The 20,691-nt window shown below is 34.1% G+C and overlaps 1 protein-coding gene across 1 annotated transcript in view; it reads right to left on the bottom strand.

The window, feature by feature from the left end:
• Positions 1 to 20,691, bottom strand: part of plce1 (phospholipase C, epsilon 1) — a 90,085-nt gene that overhangs the window by 51,328 nt on the left and 18,066 nt on the right. The window contains exons 6-7 of the mRNA XM_078788841.1: positions 2,085 to 2,284; positions 767 to 900 (exon numbers count right to left, since the gene is read on the bottom strand). Of these exons, the coding sequence (XP_078644967.1) occupies positions 767 to 900; positions 2,085 to 2,284 (334 nt within the window). The remainder of the gene's footprint in view (positions 1 to 766; positions 901 to 2,084; positions 2,285 to 20,691) is intronic.

Genomic DNA, 20,691 nt, shown 5'->3' with positions numbered 1-20,691 from the left:
AGAGACGTACAAGGTTGTGTATTGACAGTGTGTACGTAAGGGGGGGGGTGGGGGGGTGGGGGTGGGGGTCCTGCAGAGACAGCCTGTCCCATGGCACGCTGCCAGTGGACTTTTTAATGTCCAGGCTCAGCTTACATTTGTAGCATCACTGCAGAGTAACTGACTGGACACTTAGTCACATCACATGACTTGTTCCTGCCGTGGACATAAACTCAAAATGTAACCGCTGGAATCGACCCCAAAAAAGTGGAGACCACACAGGATGTATAAGGACCATTGAATGCATACTGGAACCTACTATAAAGCTTATTTTTTTATTATTATAATGTCACACACAGGCGGCACGGTGGTCGAGTGGTTAGCGCGCAGGTCTCACAGCTGGAAGACCAGGGTTCAATTCCACTCTCGGCCATTTCTGTGTGGAGTTTGCATCTTCTCCCCGTGCATACGTGGGTTTTCTCCGGGTACTCCGTTTTTTTCCCATATTCCAAAAACATGCTAGGTTAATTAGCGACTCCAAATTGTCCATAGGTCATCAACCAGACAATACACTACCAACGTATGATGCAGAATATTAACCAACTACTATGCGAGCTCAAAAGACTCAATAAGTGTGAATGGTTGTTTGTCTATATGTGCCCTGTGATTGGCTGGCCACCAGTCCAGGGTGTACCCCGCCTCTCGAACGAAGACAGCTGGGATAGGCTCCAGCACCCCCGTGACCCTCGAGAGGAATAGCGGTAGAAAATGAATGAATGTCACACACCTTTCAGCATATTGGGGGACTGGCCAAGTGGGTAGGGCAGGCCAGAGCGAGCCCCAAGAGCGGTCGTGGCGTCCAGAAGGGCTCCGGTCAGCAGGGAGCACACAGACGTCCGATGATCAGACGCTAGATAAGACCTGGAAGAAAACAAAAATAAGAAAGTGGAACTAAATGGGGGTGAAGTTCAATTCCACCGTCGGCCATCTCTGTGTGGAGTTTGCATGTTCAAACCTTTAAATATTTCCTGGAATATTCCTGGAAGCCATTAGCGCTAGCTCCGTGCTAACAGAGCAGTGAAACAGTGCAGCAAAGCAGGGGGAGGGCAAGCATAAAGCTAATATCCCGGAATGCCCATATAAGGAAGTGTGGTTCACTGTGATGTCACAGGGAGCCGGTGTTAGAAAAAATTGATTCTAATGTAATTTATGTACACTGTAAATTTAGTTTAAAAAAAAAAGTAAAAAAAAAATATTTTAAAATTATTATAATTTAAATTTAAATTATTGTTTTATGTTATCAAAACTTATAATTTTGACCGCGTTTTCATTTTAAAAAAGTTTAAAAAATATTTTTAAATTATTATAATTTCAATTTAAATTATTGTTTTATGTTATCAAAACTTATAATTTTGACTGCGTTTTCATTTTAAAAAACATTTATTCAAAGTGGTTAGCATGCAGGCCTCACAGCTAGGAAAGGGCGAGCATAAAGCTAATATCCCGGAATGCCCATATAAGGAAGTGTGGTTCACTGTGATGTCACAGGGAGCCTGTGTTAGAAAAAATTGATTCTAATGTAATTTGTGTGCACTGTAAATTTAAAGTTAAAAAATATATTTTTAAGTTATTATAATTTAAATTGTTTTATTTTATTCAAACTTATAATAATTTTGACTGCGTTTTCATTTTAGAAAACATTTATTTTTAAAAATATTGGGTTAAAAATGTCTCAGTAAGTAGTGGAGTCAGATGCACGGTGGATGAGTGGTTAGCACGCAGGCCTCACAACTAGGAAACCCAAGTTCAAGTCCACCCTCGGCCATCATGTGTGGAGTTTGCATGTTCTCCCCGTGCATGCGTGGGTTTTCTCCGGGTACTCCGGTTTCCTCCCACATTCCAAAAACATGCTAGGTTAATTAGCGACTCCAAATTGTCCATAGGTATGAATGTGAGTGTGAATGGTTGTTTGACTTGACTGGCCACCAGTCCAGGTTGTACCCCGCCTCTCGCCCGAAGACAGCTGGGATAGGCTCCAGCACCCACCACGACCCTCGTGAGGATCCGCGGTACAAAATGAACAAATGAAGATAGCCGAGTCCCACCTGGGTGGATAAGATCCCTGGCTGTGATCAGGAAGGGTCCTCTGATCCGGTCCTGGTGGACAACCGCTGATGGGATTCAGCGGCGGCCAGTGGGAATGTTGAAAATTGCTGATGCATGCAGGCCAAACCAGAAGCAGCAGCAGTTTTTTGGCGGGATGAGTCAAGTTAAGTTGGACTGCATCCTGAACATTGTTGGCGACCTGTTGAGGACAACAAGGACAAATGAGAAGCAGCTTATAGAAAGGTGTGATGTCACTTCCTGTATTGACATTTGGTTTTCACTCTAGTCTTGACTATTTATTGTGCAATAAACAAGGCTGGTCATATAAGGATCTACTTAACTTGTTATGTTTTACATAATAGGTCTAGCAGCAGGGATGGGTTTCCTGCAAAGAGACTGGGTCATCAGATTTGGACTGTCCCTAGAGACTGTCCCTAGCTACCATTCTGCACGTTTGAAGAGGGTAAGGACCCGTGAAGTATTGAGACAAATAACCTCCATTAGGATGTTTTGATTATAACTATCATAGAGCGAACCGAGCGTCTTCATAAATGGTACGCTAGCCAAAAGTCAGTAGACATCCAGTCTATGGGATTTAACATTGCATTTTTGTCCACAACTAAGGGATATGTGTCAAAAGCAAAATGGTAGACTTGGCATCCACGGTGCATAGCCTGCATGCCTTTCCTGTCATGCTGTTATGAAACAACTCGATTCCACACAGACTGACTCACTTCAAGCTAAACAGTGAGTTCACCTCGTGCAATGACAAAACTCAACAATGTGGCAATCAGTCATTTGACACAAGGTCAGTGACTCTCATGGAAATGTTTTGATTTATGGCGTCCATCTTTTTCTAACCAAGATGATGAGGGAAAAAAAAAGAAAAAAAAAACAAACAATACAAGCAGTTGATGTTTGCTAAATACAAGGATGAAGAGTCTTGAACCAGTCATGATGTGCTATATATATCACTATATTGACACTTACTATGGTACCCATTATGTCATTGGATGCTCATATCACCTCGTACTTTGGTACGTGAATAAAATAAAATAAAATAAAATAAAATAAAATAAAATAAAATAAAATAAAATAAAATAAAATAAAATAAAATAAAATAAAATAAAATAAAATAAAATAAAAATAAAAATAGCTGGGATAGGCTCCAGCAGCCCTGTGACACTTGTGAAGAAAAAGCGGTAGAAAATGAACAAAACAAAACAAAACAAAACAGCTGGGATAGGCTCCAGCACCCCCGCGACCCTTGAGGAAAAAGCGGTAGAAAATGAATGAATGAACAAATGAAAAATAAAATAAAATAAAATAAAATAAAATAAAATAAAATAAAATAAAATAAAATAAAATAAAATAAAAAATAGCTGGGATAGGCTCCAGCAGCCCTGTGACACTTGTGAAGAAAAAGCGGTAGAAAATGAACAAAACAAAACAAAACAAAACAAAACAAAACAAAACAAAACAAAACAAAACAAAACAGCTGGTATAGGCTCCAGCACCCCCGCGACCCTTGAGGAAAAAGCGGTAGAAAATGAATGAATGAAAATAAAATAAAAGAAAAAAAGAAAAAAAACGTACACTATAACAAAACAAAACAAAACAAAACAGCTGGGATAGGCTCCAGCACCCCCGCGACCCTTGAGGAAAAAGCGGTAGAAAATGAATGAATGAACAAATGAAAAATAAAATAAAATAAAATAAAATAAAATAAAATAAAATAAAATAAAATAAAATAAAATAAAATAAAATAAAATAAAATAAAATAAAATAAACAGCTGGGATAGGCTCCAGCACCCCCTGCAACCCTCATGAGAAAAAAGCGGTCGAAACTGAATGAAAATATGAAAATAAAATAAAATAAAAAAACCAAAAAAAACCTTAAACTATATTAGAAAGCAGGAAGTGAACAAATGTAACAGTTACTGATTGTAAAAGTACCAGATGGAGGGGTAGGATTTAATAAGCTTTGCTTCTTCCTACTCCTTTTGGTCATGTGGAACTGTGAACTGATTATGGGATGCATTCACTTGTAATCTGATGCATGTTCAAATGAAATTAAACCACTCTCTATAGTTGCAGTGTAGAGCGCTTTGAGGTGGGTGAGACATTTGAAGTGATATTATTATTATTATTATTATTATTATTATAATAATAATAATAATAATAATAATAATAATAAAAATAATAATAATAATAATAATAATAATAATAATAATAATAATAATAATAATAATAATAATAATAATAATAATAATAATAATAATAATAATAATAATAATAATAATATACTAATTATGTCAAACACTTGATTCCCACTCCATTCTTACTGTTTCTCCACATCCAAATAGCTTGAATGATGTGACTAACGGAGCACGGAACGCCGAGCACTAGTGAGTGTAAGAGGAGAGGCCGCCAACAAAGGACACACTCGCCGTGTCTCTGATGGACACCCGGCAGCTGTCTTCACACACGCATGGGACAAATAAACATTCTTGTCCTTGGGGCACGACACACAGACCTGCTTCCCATCATAATGACATACATATTGTATATTCAGGATACATATAACTATATGCACATTTAATGAGAATTACAGTCCACCACAGATTGGACATTTAGTGTTAACGGATCAACACAAATCAAAGGCAATGTTTGCATATGACTATACAGTAAACAAAGCAATGCCGCAGTATGTTAGCTGCAACACAAACACATGAACACGCTATCTCATGTTGCACAGCAGAGTAGACAGGAAACGTTAATGGTTTAAGTCCAGAGAACGTAAATTAGAAGCCCCAAGTGGCAGCTGCTCCCACCCCTTCAATCCTAATTTAGGGTTGTGATGAAGAGTTGTACAAACAAGCAAAAGTTATACTCCTTACATAACAGTGTTTTTATAAAATATTTTTTTAATTTAATTTATTTTTTTTAGGACATTCGGTCACAGAAGTATGAATTATTTCATTTTTATTATCTGTGAATTATTTAAATGAACAAAATTAATAAAAAAGCACAAGTAAACACAACGTGCACTTTTCAGGCCCTGTGTGGAACCCCCCATCCCCCCAAAAAAACAACAAAAAAAACAAAGATTAATTGAGATCCATCAGTCTGAAAAAGGTTCTCAAGCCATTTCTAATGCTTTGGGACTCCAGCAAACCACAGTAAGAGCTATTATCCACAAATGGTGAAAACATAGAACCAAACCAAATTCACCCAAGTGTGAAAGAGGTCACAAAAGACCCTGCAACAACATCCAATGAACTGCAGCGGTTTGCGCGCATGCCTCACAGCTAGGAGACCAGGGTTCAATTCCACCCTCGGAGTTTGCATGTTCTCCCCGTGCATGCGTGGGTTTTCTCCGGGTACTCCGGTTTCCTCCCACATTCCAAAAACATGCTAGGTTAATTAGCGACTCCAAATTGTCCATAGGTATGAATGTGAGTGTGAATGGTTGTTTGTCTATATGTGCCCTGTGATTGGCTGGCTGGCCACCAGTCCAGGGTGTACCCCGCCTCTCGTCTCTTGAAGACTGCTGGGATAGGCTCCAGGCTCCATTTTAGAAAACTTATAAAAAAAAATATTGGGTTAAAAATGTCTCTGTAGGTAGTGGAGTCAGATGCACGGTGGTCTAGTGGTGAGCAGGCAGGCCTCACAGCTAGGACACCTGAGTTAATTTGCACCCTTGGGCATCTCTGTGTGGAAAATGGATTCTAATGTAATTTGTGTGCACTGTAAATTTAGTTTTAAAAAAAGTTTAAAAAATATTTTTAAGTTATTATAATTTAAATTATTATTTTATGTTATCCAAACTTATAATTTTGACTGCATTTTCATAAAAAAAAAACATTTATTCAAAAAAATATTGTGTTAGTAGGTAGTTGAGTCAGATGCACGGCGGAAAAAAAGTGGTTAGCATGCAGGCCTCGCAGCTAGGAAACCCAAGTTCAATTCCACAGTCGGCCATCTCTGTGTGGAGTTTGCATGTTCTCTCCCTGGGTATTCCAGTTTCAGTTTTCAGTATTCCAGTTTTAAAAACAAAACCTCTGGGATAGGCTCCAGCACCCCTGCGACACTAAAAATGAAAATTGTTAGATTTGCTAGTTAAGAAAGTCAATAAGCGGCCCGAAATAAAAGTGCCCGGAAAGTGACAACCTTTTAAGCTTGGTGGGATCTTGTGTCCTACTTTGGAGACTTGCAACGTTCCCACAGTGAGTGATCCCAAATCCCATTCATAAATCCAAGAATAAAAATAACCACTACCACACTCACCTCACCGCCTCATTATTAGCCTACTCATACTGACCACAAAACATATAATTTTGAGAGGATTGGTTAAATTGCCATTACGGCACATTAGCACCCCGTCGGGTGATTTTCTCTGCCCGGCAACAGCCATTCTGGGACGGGATTAGTCGAGGTCACAGTGGGGCACCATGCGAATCCACTGAACTTTGAGCTGGAATGCATACACGCACAAAGATGACCGCATACACTTTCTAAAAGGCACACACACACTCAGACGGAGTGTTTTAACACGGCAGGGAGAGACTATGTCAAGGTTACTCAACTGGTGGCCCGCAGGCCAAATACAGGCTGAGAATGTCATTTGACTGGCCTGCATGTTCGGTTCAAGGTCGTACAACTGCAGGTGGTTACGTCTAAACATCGACCGAATGCAAATATCGGCCGGACGATATTTGCGTTCTTTACTTTAATCGGTATCGGCCGATACGCGCTTGGGATCGCCAATGTATTTTTTTTCGACGCATTATTTTCAGACAGGCATCCGCCGGGCAGCTTTGTGTTACCGGAGGACCCTGCAACACACGCAGTCGCGGTACCCCAATGGTGAATCACAACAAGGGTACGTTTTCAACTGATTGTAGAAAAAAAGTCTTTTTATCTGTGATTAATTATGAGTCAACTATGTACAAAATGTGATTAATCTGTGATTAAATATTTTAGATTAAATGATAATTTCAGTGAGTGTGAATACATTTCTTGTATTATTCTTATTGATGTTATTCATTAATTCATTCATTTTCTACTATTTATCCTCACAAGGGTCGCGGGGTGCTGGAGCCTATCCCAGCTGTCTTGGGGTGAGAGGCGGGGTACACCCTGGACTGGTGGCCAGCCAATCACTGGGAACATATAGACAAACAACCATTCACACTCACTGAAATTATCATTTGCCTAAAATATTTAATCACAAATTAATCACATTTTATATAAAGTTAACTCACAATTAATCACAGATAGAAATACTTTTTTTCTACAATCAGTAAGGATGTATGACTGTGAGTGTGAATGGTTGTTTGTCTATATGTGCCCTGTGATTGGCTGGCGGCCAGTCCAGGGTATACCCCGCCTCTCGCCCAAAAACAGCTGGGATAGGCTCCAGCATTTCTTGTATTATTCTTATTGATGTTATTCATTAATTCATTCATTCATTTTCTACTATTTATCCTCACAAGGGCCGCGGGGGTGCTGGAGCCTATCCCAGCTGTCTTGGGGGGAGAGGCGGGGTACACCCTGGACTGGTGGCCAGCCAATCACAGGGCACATATAGACAAACAACCATTCACACTCAATGAAATTATCATTCGGCTAAAATATTTAATCACAAATGTACATAGTTAACTCATAATTAATCACAGATAGACAGACTTTTTTTCTACAATCAGTAAGGATGTATGAATGTGAGTGTGAATGGTTGTTTGTCTATATGTGATTGGCTGGCGACCAGTCCAGGGTGTACCCCGCCTCTCGCCCAAAAACAGCTGGGATAGGCTCCAGCACCCCCCGCGAAACCTCGTGAGGAAAAAGCGGTAGAAAATAAATGAATGAATAATAATGATAATTATTACTTCTATATTTATTTTGCCCTTCTGAAGCCACCATCACTACTTGTGTTCAATGTTCTCAATGGCCTCGCATCAAGTATACCCAAACCAATTTTTAAGCTACTTAATACCGAGTACTAATACTTTTAATCAGCTGATAAAACACACATAAGCCATCGTACGAGATACATTCAAGTCGCTCCTATAGATCCGCCCCCTTTTGTGTATTCTCCCACATAAGAAGCGTTCAAAGAAGCTATGGCAGATCCATCATTTCTGCTGATAGCTACTTTTAGAAACCTCATGAAAGGAAGGGTCGAGGTTTACTCAGCCCGGCTGTTATTCTGGTCAGCGGTCTTTGAGCTGAGGTCAGTGCAGAGACGTCAGCCGTAACCTTTTCCTTCTCGTAGAAGCCTCGCACGTGGATATACTGTATATGGTACATTTTGATGTTAATATAGAAATGCTCCTTAAATGGATTGCAGATAAGAAAACTGGGATAATATCAGAGGCTGGATGGCACCAAGGGTCCCTTTTAGGTCCCTTTAACTTGTGACAGTTGACACGCACCAAATGGTTCTGTTTTAGGACCCTTCTTTTTTTTTTTTTTACATCGACTGTATATGCTTTTTTTTGGGTCGATATTTTACAGATGTTTTATAACTATAACTATATGACTTCCCAAAGTGGCTTTAAATCAACTTCACGAGAAGTCAGGTATGTTCAGGAGCTTTGGTATCTCAGGAACGGTTTAGGCCTACCTTGGACTGTGTGCAAAGTCGGTAGGAGACATAAACCCAACGCACCCAAATAATACAAGCACACATACAGGAAGGAGTGAGTGGAAATCGTTTGTGTCGACGTTTTACATTCACGTGCTATGACCTCATATGCTGTTTTGGAGTCTGGACTTTTGTCATCTTGATTAAGCTTGAGTGCTCATGGGTTAAGTCAAAGGCAAAACATGCAAGATTTAGGAGGGGGAAAGCATTAAAAATCATTAAAAAGCATTAAAAGCATTTAAAAAGCATTACAAATAATTTAAAAGCATTAAAAAGCATTAAAAAACATTTCAAAAAAGCATTAAAGGGCATTAAAAAAGCATAAAAAAATCATTAAAAAGCATTAAAAACGTTAAAAAGCCTTAAATATCATTTAAAAAGCATTACAAATAATTTAAAAGCATTAAAAAGCATTAAAAACATAAAAAAAACATTAAAAGGCATTAAAAAAAGCATTAAAAAATCATTAAAAAGCATTAAAAATCATTTAAAAAGCATTCCAAATAATTTAAAAGCATTAAAAAAGCATTACAAATAATTTAAAAGCATTAAAAAGCATTAAAAAACATTAAAAAAAGCATTAAAGGGCATTAAAAAAGCATTTAAAAAATCATTAAAAAGCATTAAAAACGTTAAAAGCCTTAAAAATCATTTAAAAAGCATTACAAATAATTTAAAAGCATTAAAATGCATTAAAAACATTAAAAAAACATTAAAGGGCATTAAAGCATTAAAAAAGCATTAAAAAGCATTAAAAAACGTTAAAAAGCCTTAAAAAATCATTTAAAAAGCATTACAAATAATTTAAAAGCATTAAAATGCATTAAAAACATTTAAAAAAACATTAAAGGGCATTAAAAAAAGCATTAAAAAATCATTAAAAAGCATTAAAAAACGTTAAAAAGCATTAAAAATCATTTAAAAAACATTACAAATAATTTAAAAGCATTAAAAAAGCATTAAAAACATTTTAAAAAGCATTAAAGGGCATTAAAAGAGCATAGAAAATTCTTTAAAAAGCATTAAAAAATGTTAAAAAGCATTAAAAATCATTTAAAAAGCATTAAAAAGCAGTAGAGGCATTGCCTGATGTTACCTTGAAGGTAACAGCATCAATTCAAGAGCAGGGTTAAGCAAACTACAGCCTGGGGGCCACATCCGGCCCACCAAACGTTTGAATCCGGCCTGCGAGTTCTTTATAAAGTATTTATTTAAGCCAACCTTTTGATGGCTTAAGTAGTTTTTGACATGCAGCGATCAGGACTTCTAAGTACCTCTCAACAAATACTATATGTGACACATATACTGTCAAATACTGCATGTGTATTTCTTATTTAGTAAGAAAATCTGTAAAATTGTACCACAATTTTGGTAAACAATGAAGAAAAAACCAAAAGGTCCATATGTATTTCCCCGCATTTAAGAGCCCTAATATATACAAAGAGTCAGTGAGGGTACATTATTACATTATTACATTATTATAGAACATAATGTCAGTATGCAATGCGTGAAATATGAACCTCATTAAATTATCATAATCGGATTTCGACAACAATCATTGCACTTGATGGATCTTTGTCATCTACTCCCGTCTCCCGGAGGATGAGAAATCAAATACACGATGTGTCATTCATACTTTCATGCAAAGTAGTATTGTAGTACACTGACAGGAAAATAAATGAATCAGAAAAAATACAAAATTAATACTGATATTTGTTATTATTGTTGAAATTATAGTATCTTATAGTGTTTATATATGTATATATATATATATACACACACATATATATGGGTGCTGCATGGTGGTAAAGTGGTTAGCACGCAGGCCTCGCAGCTAGGACACCCGAGTTCAATTCCACCCTCTGCCATCTCTGTGTGGAGTTTGCATGTTCTCTAGCCGCGCATGCTCCCGGGTACTCCGATTTTCCTCCCACATTCCAAAAACATGCTAGGTTAATTAGCGACTCCATAGGTTAATTAACTCCAGTTAACTCCATAGTTAATTGGCGATACCATAGGTATGAATGTGAGTGTGAATGGTTGTTTGACTATATGTGCCCTGTGATTGGCTGGCTGGCTGGCGACCAGTCCAGGGTGTACCCCGCCTCTCGCCCGGAAGACGGCTGGGATAGGCTCCAGCATGCCCGAGTGAGGATGTGTTCATGTCTCATAAGGAAAGTGCAGTTCTCTGCACTTTTCACAATTTAACAAGCATGTAGTCATCATTTTTACTTGTTATTTTTCTTATTTATTTTTGTTATATGACAATAATTTTCCAAGGAATTGTCCAGAAAGCAATTCCAGGAGGTCATGTTGAGGATCAAAGCTGGAAGCCATTACCCATGAGCAACCGCCACAAACTCCCCCAGATTTTACACTTACTCATGATGTCATACAACATCACAGACAAGCATCACGGACGCTCTTACTTATCCAAGAAACGTACGTACGTACTTAGTATGCGTTGCACGACTCATAGTAAAATATATTTTGCTGAAAAGAAAACGTAAAACATGAATGAAAAGTACAAAAACTCAAACTTACCGCTTTATAAAATGTACAGAGAAATCTAAAACTCCAATTCCTACTTGTGTAGATTAAGAACGCTTACAAAAGTGACAAAGTAGACATGGGAGAGAGAAAAAGAGAGCGAAAAAGAGAGTGGGAGTGAGAGCTCTCTACATCGACAAAGCTCACAAAAGGAGAGAGAAAGTGAAAAAGAGGTGGGAAGCAAAAGCAAAAAAAAAGCCTGATATCTCTGCCTATGAGAGGGTACCCCCATATTAGGTTAGCAAGATGCTATCAGTCAGAACACTCTAAACAACACAAAGATGGAGGAGGAGGAGGAGGAGGAGGAGGAGATGCTGGTGTACCACGCTTCAGTTCATCCTCCTCCGGTGTGTGCATGAACGAGTTGAAAATAACAAATTCATTGAAAATCTTCGATATTCTAAGAACATTGAACTGAACGCAGTGTATTTGTGAATAAAGAACTTGAACTCGTTCAGATTATGTGAGAATCGGCGCTACTGTTTAGGCGGTGAATGTTCTGTACTACGGGTTCAATGCCAAAATGTCGTTCTGGGTTTGTTTACACGGTAAATTAAATCAACAGACTTATGAACTGACTCAATAGCACCTCCGCTGGTGGCAGCCATGTACTGCAATCCATTTTGACTTCATTGGATAAGCAATTGTAATAAAGTGTAATATTTTGGAGAAAAAGCAATATATTTATGGGAAATATGTAAAATTTTAAATGGAAAAAAATACAGAAAAAGAAGGAAATAGCTACTATTTTTTTAAGTGTACATTGAGGAAAAATGCACAATTTTAATGGGGAAAAAATGTAATATTACAAGAAAAAATAGATTTTACAAAAATTAAAAATTGCTATTGTAATAAAGTGTAATATTTTGGAGGAAAATTAATATATTTATGGAAAAAAATATATATTTTAAATGGAAAAAAATAAATTTGTTGGGGAAAAAAGAAGGAAATATCTACTATGTTTTAAAAAATTTAAAATTTTTGTGGGGAAAAAGTGTAATATTACAAGAAAAAAATACATTTTACAATAATTAAAAATTGCAATTGTAATAAAGTGTAATATTTTGGAGGAAAAGCAATATATTTATGGGAAAAATTGTATATTTTAAATGGAAAAAAATAAATTTATTGGGGAAAAAAGAAGGAAATATCTACTATGTTTTAAAAAAATTACATTATAGAGGAAAAATGCACAATTTGAATGAGGAAAAAATGTAATATTACAAGAAATACATTTATTTTACAATAATTAAAAATGGCAATTGCAATAAAGTGTAATATTTTGGAGGAAAAGTAATATATTTATGGGAAAAATTTATATTTTAAATGGAAAAAAAATACATTTATTGGGGAAAAAAGAAGGAAATATCTACTATTTAAAAAAAATACATATAGAGAAAAAAATGCACAATTTTAATGGGGAAAAAATGTAATATTACAAGAAAAAATTGATTTTACAAAAATTAAAAATTGCAATTGCAATAAAGTGTAATATTTTGGAGTAAAAGTAATATATTTATGGGAAAATTTTTATATTTTAAATGGAAAAAAAATAATTTATTGCGAAAAAAGGAAGGAAATATCTATTATTTTTTTTAAGTCAATATTACAGGACGAAAAAAAGTACAAAATGCATAATATTTATGCGAAAACGGTTTTATTTTAAATGGAAAAAAAATTATTGGGGAAAAAGAAGGAAATATCTACTATTTAAAAAAAAAAAGTACATTATAGAGGAAAAATGCACAATTTTAATGGGGAAAAAATGTAATATTACAAGAAAAAATTGATTTTACAAAAATTAAAAATTGCAATTGCAATAAAGTGTAATATTTTGGAAAAAAGTAATATATTTATGAGAAAAATTTATATTTTAAATTGAAAAAAATACATTAATTGGGGGAAAAAAGAAGGAAATATCTACAATCTTTAAAAAAAAAATGTACATTATAGAGGTGTACCCCGCCTCTCGCATAAAGACGACAGCTGGGATAGGCTCCAGCACCATTCACACCTAATTTCAAATAAATAAACTATGTCCTACTGAATATGAATAAACAAGTGTCCATTTCCAGTAGCAACATCAAAGTTGTGTTGAGGACAATACAAACAGCTGCTGGCCATCTTTTTGTTTTGCACGTCTTTGATCAACGCTCGGGCGGCTTGCTAATGAGGCAGCATATTATTCATCATTGACTAAACGACACTGAGTAATTATTTTTACTCGTCTACTAATTATGAAGAAGTGCTGACAAATACACAAGATGGCGTTGAGTGATTGCGTTATTCAGCTTTCCATACAAACCACACATCTCTTGTGGATGAATATTGTCAATGAAAATTCAAGATGATCTGCACTGAAGTACGATCTCCACTAGGTGGCACCAAAAGCATTACTTCTATTGGTCTAATGAAGTGTCCAGTGAGTGCAATTCCAGTCAATAATAATAATAATAATAATAATAATAATAATACTCTTTCTTGTCACACTTTCTACAAATATTTCCTCAGAAAATGCTTTTGTTCTTTTGTTCTAGTGGAACAACAGCAATGCGAAGTTGAGACCTCCACTATAGCAGCACGGAAACAGGAGTTAAGAACACTCAGTAAAGTTTTAAAGAGTATTTTTTTTAATTACATTATATAGGAAAAATGCACAATTTTAATGGAGAAAAAGTGTAATATTACAAGAAAAACATTATTTTATAATCATTAAAAATTGCAGTAAAGTGTAATATTTTGGAGGAAAAACAATATATTTACGGGAAAAAGGTTATATTTTAAATGGGGAAAAAATATTTATTCATTCATTTATTTTTTATAATTTATTGGGGAAAAAAGGAAGGAAATATCTGCTATTTTTTTTAAAAGTCAACATTACAGGAAGAAGTATAAAATGCATAAAATGTCAGAAATAATGAGTCAAAAAAAGTGTAATATTACAAGAAAAAATTGATTTTATAATCATTAAAAATTGCAATTGCAATAAATTGTAATATTTTGGAGGAAAATCAATATATTTACAGGGAAAAGGTCATTTTAAATGTAAAAAAATATTTTTTTTTATTTTTATTGATTTATTTAATAATTTTTTTTATAATTTATTGGGAAAAAAGGAAGGAAATATCTGCTATTTTTTAAAAAGTCAACATTACAGGAAGAAAAAAAGTATAAAATGCATAAAATGTCAGAAATAATGGGTCAAAAAAGTTAATATTACAAGAAAAAATTGATTTTATAATCATTAAAAATTGCAATTGCAATAAATTGTAATATTTTGGAGGAAAATCAATATATTTACGGGGAAAAGGTTATTTTAAATGTTATATTTGTATATATAAATATATATATGTTATATATTTAATATTTTATTTATTTTTATTGATTTATTTAATAATTTTTTTATAATTTATTGGGAAAAAAGGAAGGAAATATCTGCTATTTTTTAAAAATTAAAAATTAAATAAATATATAAAAAATAAATACATAAAAAAAACTTAAATTATATTAGGAAAGCAGGAAGTGAACAAATGTAACAGTTACTGATTGTAAAAGTACCAGATGGAGGGGTAGGATTTAATAAGCTTTGCTTCTTCCTACTCCTTTTGGACATGTGGAACTGTGAACTGATTATGTGATGCATTCAATTGTAATCTGATGCATGTTCAAATGAAATTAAACCATTACCATTACCAAAAGTATAGCATGACATGCATAAGAAAAAAAAAAGACAATTGACTTCATGTATAACTGTAGGTAGGAAGTCCCAAAGACACTTTTTATGGACTTTGACTCTTTGACTTTGAGTTTCCTATTCAACAAGACCCCCATGTGTGCTATCATATGCAGACTTCACAGTCTTTTCTGCCACAAGGATGCGAGGCGGCTGAGCTAACAGTCTGTGTACACATTTCACACAGAATGCAATTTTGGCACTCCAGTGTCAGCCCACCAAAGTTTAATTTCACCAGAAAATAAACTCTGCATGCATAGACCCTTTAATATTGTACAGTACTGAATTGTATACCCCCACCACCCCACCACCACCACCACCACCCCAAAAGCAACACATGCTAATCTCTTGCTAAGTCACAACACACAAAGTGGCCAACTCGGCACATTCCTTGGTAGCGGAACAACAGCAATGCGAAGTTGAGCTACTATATCCACATAGACCTCCACTGTAGCAGCATGGAAGCAGGAGTTAAGAACACTCCACCAGTGATATATGCACCAGAGTATTTTTCAAAAATTACATTATAGAGGAAAAATGCACAATTTTTATGGGGAAAAAGTGTAATATTACAAGAAAAAATAGCTTTTTACAATAATTAAAAATTGCAATTGTAATATAGTGTAATATTTTGGAGGAAAAGCAATATATTTACGGGAAAAGGGTTATATTTTAAATGGAAAAAAATATTTTTTGTATTTATTTATTTTTTACAATTTATTATAGTATATATTTTTTTAAATTTATATTTTAAATGGAAAAAAAATACATTTATTGGGAAAAAAAGGAAATATCTACTATGTTTTAAAAAATGTACATTATAGAGGAAAAATGCACATTTTTAATGGGGAAAAAGTGTAATATTACAAGAAAAAATTGATTTTATAAACATTAAAAATTGCAGTAAAGTGTAATATTTTGGAGGAAAAGCAATATATTTACGGGAAAAGGGTTAAATTTTAAATGGAATAAAATATTTATTTTTAATTATTTATTTTATTTATTTATTTTTTATAATTTATTGGGAAAAAAGGAAGGAAATATCTGCTATTTTTAAAAAAAAGTCAACATTACAGGAAGAAAAAAAGTATAAAATGCATAAAATGTCAGAAATAATGGGTAAAAAAAGTGTAATGTTACAAGAAAAAATTGATTTTATAATCATTAAAAATTGCAATTGCAATAAAGTGTCATATTTTGGAGGAAAATCAACATATTTACGGGAAAAAGGTTATATTTTAAATGGAATAAAATATTTATTTTTATTTATTTATTTAATTGTTTTTTGGGAAAAACGGAAGGAAATATCTGCTATGTTTTAAAAAGTCAACATTCCAGGAAGAAAAATAGTATAAAATGCATAAAATGTCAGAAACAATGAGGAAAAAGTGTAATATTACAAAAAAAAATAGATTTTACAATTATTAAAAATTGCAATTGCAATAGAGTGTAATATTTTGGAGGAAAATCAATATATTTACGGGAAAAAGGTTATATTTTAAATGGGAATTTTATTTTATTTTATTTTATTTATTTAATAATTTATTGGGAAAAAAGGAAGGAAATATCTGCTATTTAAAAAAAAAAAGTCAACATTACAGGAAGAAAAAAAAAGTATAAAATGCATAAAATGTCAGAAATATATTCGAAACTGGTGTCATAAAAAAATACGGCCCGTTATCGTTAATTACACGAATACAACCCCAACGTACGCCCCACTGCCACTGCGTGTGGTGTGGCCACTTAGCACTCAGCCAGGCGCCACCACTTTTGGTCACATTGCGAGGGATTCGGGCAGGGTTGTAATTAGTACTGTGGGGAGTTCACTGCAGCTTGGATTTCACAATGACGTTGAAAACACTACTCAAGACACGAGGACAAAATATATGGGAAATAAATGAGACCGTCAATGCTAATAAATATATACAATAATGGTGCAGTGTAGCCTTCTAACTTTACACCTCGGAGTTTAAAGGTTCAAAATTTCAAAGTTTAAAATTCAAAAATACTCTTCAAGACATTTATGTAAACATAAACAATTATTTAAAATATCTTTCAATCATGTAATAATGAACCCCAAACAAAGTACACTTGTATGAAACAAATAAAGTGGGCATGCATTTGAACCCTGGGGTACGCCACAAGAATAGGATAAGCATAGTACAATTTGTATTCACCAAATACGAGTGAGTCCACCATTTTTGTTCAAACAAATACCCAAAATTACAACTTATGCACCTCATATTTCATAATATTTAATGCATTTTTCTTTCTCTTTTTTGCATTTTTCTTTCTCTTTACCCCCCCAAAAAAATATTTCAGCAAAAATACTCTTCTAAAAATGTTTATGTCAACATAAACAATGATTTAAAATATCTTTCAATCATGTAATAATGAACCCCAAACAAAGTACACTTGTATGAAACAAATAAAGTGGTCCTGCAATTGAACCCTGGGGTACGCCACAAGAATAGAATAAGCATAGTACAATTTGTATTCACCAAAGACAAGCGAGTCCACCATTTTAGTTCAAACAGAGAACCCTGTAGACATGACAAAACACGACTATAGTCACATTTATACTTTTTTTATTTACAACATATTGCGCAACTGCAGGGTCTTGAGACACATGCTAACTCGCAAACTAGAGAGCTAGCGACCTAAACGGTAGCCTTCAAGTTATTTTCTTTAAACTTAAATAGCCAAAAACTTACCACTTCCACATGGATAGGGAGGATAACTATTAACAGTTATTTAACCTTTAACATGAACATGAATCAAACGTAATAATTTTTTCTGGGTATATGATACCATACAGCATCCATATCAAACATTAAACTTTCATATCAAGGCGGGGGGCCTCAAACTAGTATCCTGCGGGCCACATTTGGCCCGCGGGGCCGCATATTTGAGACCCCTGATATAAATATACCCACCGACATTGCAAGTCTGTTATGTTGAATGTAAACAAAAAATGGAAAATATCATATAAAAAGAGGGTACGGATTGGAATTTGTGCATGGATTTTATAGTTAATACATACCTGCATCCGCCAGGACAGACTATGATGACTTAAAAGGCGGGTGGTAGAGTTGGTTCCATTTTAGCGTGGTTTTTAGGAAGTACAGCGCGATAATTTACATGACATGTAAATAACATGTCATATCCGCTAAATAAAAATACAATAAGCCATAAAAAAAAGCATAAAAAGGTCTCTTGTATAATAATAATAATAGTTACTATCGATGCATCTAACGTTGACTGCCAAAAGTCGCAATCATCCATAATAAGAAACACACAAGGAAATGATTATGATGCCGCTTTCAAGCTAAAGGCGATCCGATTGGCTGTCAAGACAAGGAAACATGGCTGCTTTGTGCTGTGCTAGCATCAATAAACGTATGATCAGAAAATCAGACAAAAAGTATAACGACAAAAATCAGCTAATCTCAACAAGAAAATGCGCCGGAAGATCGGTTAAATACACAGAGAGAAGATGGACGCATGAGAAGAACAACAAAAGAGAGAGAGAGGGAGGCCGATGACATGCGTCATGAAGGAATTATGATGCTGTTCGATTCAGACACAAAAGAAAAAGACTCTTGTGGTTTTAGTTCCCAAGAGGACTGCCGTTAATTTGTTTTCTGGTAGGCTACTGTTACCTATGTTAAATGCACTATATACAACATATATATATATATATATACACATATTGTTCAAATATTTACAATTATTTTATGTAATGTATTTCTGTGCACTAAATATCATATTTAATGAGTCCGGTATATCTTTTTTCCCCTCTCTAAATGTAGTGGGTGCGTCTTATACACCAGATATGATGGTACTTTTTATTAAAGACATCAAAGAACTGGACAAATATTGAAGGTTATGTTGACAACAAGGAAATTAAAGACTTCACCTACAAAGACTTGATGCCGCTTTGAAGTAAACATCCTGAATGTTTTACTTATTAAAATTATCCTCCTATTATCAGTAATAGGAGGATAATGATTATCAGTGATAGACATGGGGAATTGGTAGGATTAAATATAATATATAAATATAATTTTAAAAAATAATATATATATAAAATTGTATATATACATATATTTCTATATATAAATATTATATATAATATATATTTTATATAGAATATATATATTATATTTATTTATATACAAATAAATAAATATAATAATATATAATAATATATATAATTTTGTATATATATATTAATATATATAAGTATTATATATATAATGTATATATAATGTATACATAACATTTTATATATTATTTATATTTATATATAATTTTATATATTATTATAATTTCATATATATATATTCATATATATAAATATTATGTATAATATATTTTTATAATATTATATATATATAATACTTATTTATATATAATGTATAAATAACATTTTATATATTTTATATATAATGTATATATAATATTTTATATATTATATATATATATATTCAGATATAAATATTCATATATAATATATTTTTATATAATATTATATATTATATTTATTTATATATAATATATATAAAATTTTATATATTATATTTTTATATTTTGTTTATTATATTTATATATTATATTTAATCCTATCCCTTCCCGATGTCTATTACTGATAATTAATAGGAGGATTATATATATATATTCATTCATTCATTCATTTTCTACCGCTTTTTCCTCACAAGGGTCACAGGGGTGCTGGAGCCTATCCCAGCTGTCTTCGGGCGAGAAGCGGGGTATATATTTATTTATTTATTTATTTATTTTATTTTAATTTTATTTAATTATACACAAACCACAACACAGTTCATTTTCATTTATATTGTGATTATTTTATGTATTTATTATCGTCCCATGGCTAGTGTCCACCATATTTTTTTCGGGAAAATAGAAATTTTATTATGTTTTAATCTTGCAAGATCTTGTGACACCCCTAAATGGCCCGCGACCCACTGGTTAAGTACCACTAGAGTTAGTTACATAACATATGTTATATATATATATAGTTTTTAGTGTTTTGCTTATTTGAATGGCTTCATTATTACAGCAGCTCTGCTCGGGGTCGTATTCCTGCAACCACAAAAGACTCGTAAAAGAAAAACACGCCGGCAAAAAAAATCAGAAACCACACTCCGGGCGGCGTGTGGATGCCTCTCCGTGTGAACAACCGTAGACAGTGTCGGGTTCTGTTGTGGTAGTCCGACGTTTTATACGAGTGAAGCCACAGAAAAAATAAACAAGAGCATCCATGTTGTGTGCGTCGTTAAAATGCAAAACCACAGAGGCGTATTCAAACTTGCCAGTTTACGGCCTCTTTGTGTTTGTGTACCTGCACTCGTGTAACAGGAGGGAATCGAACACGATCAAAAAGCTGTCTCTCTGCAACTCAGCGTTGTGCATTTACACACTCGGACAGAAGCCTCAGTCATGGCTCTGTCAGTAATATGTGGAGCAGAACCAACAGGGGGAATAAATCACTTCTCCGCAGCCGTGAACAAAGAGCCTGTGTGTGTATGGGGGGGGGGGGTACATACGTGTGTGTGTGTGCGTGTTCGTCCATCAGCGTACTTCTAGCACCAATTATTCATCTTCAATGCATAACAGGCAGAAAATCTCAATCCAAATAAGAGAAAGCAGA

This window comes from Doryrhamphus excisus, unplaced genomic scaffold, assembly GCF_037039965.1.
Source record: "Doryrhamphus excisus strain RoL-2023G ecotype Guam unplaced genomic scaffold, RoL_Dexc_Guam_v1.1 HiC_scaffold_24, whole genome shotgun sequence".
Taxonomy (NCBI): domain Eukaryota; kingdom Metazoa; phylum Chordata; class Actinopteri; order Syngnathiformes; family Syngnathidae; genus Doryrhamphus; species Doryrhamphus excisus.
Note: the sequence above shows the minus strand (reverse complement) of the source record. Positions and strands in the feature narration are given on the sequence as shown.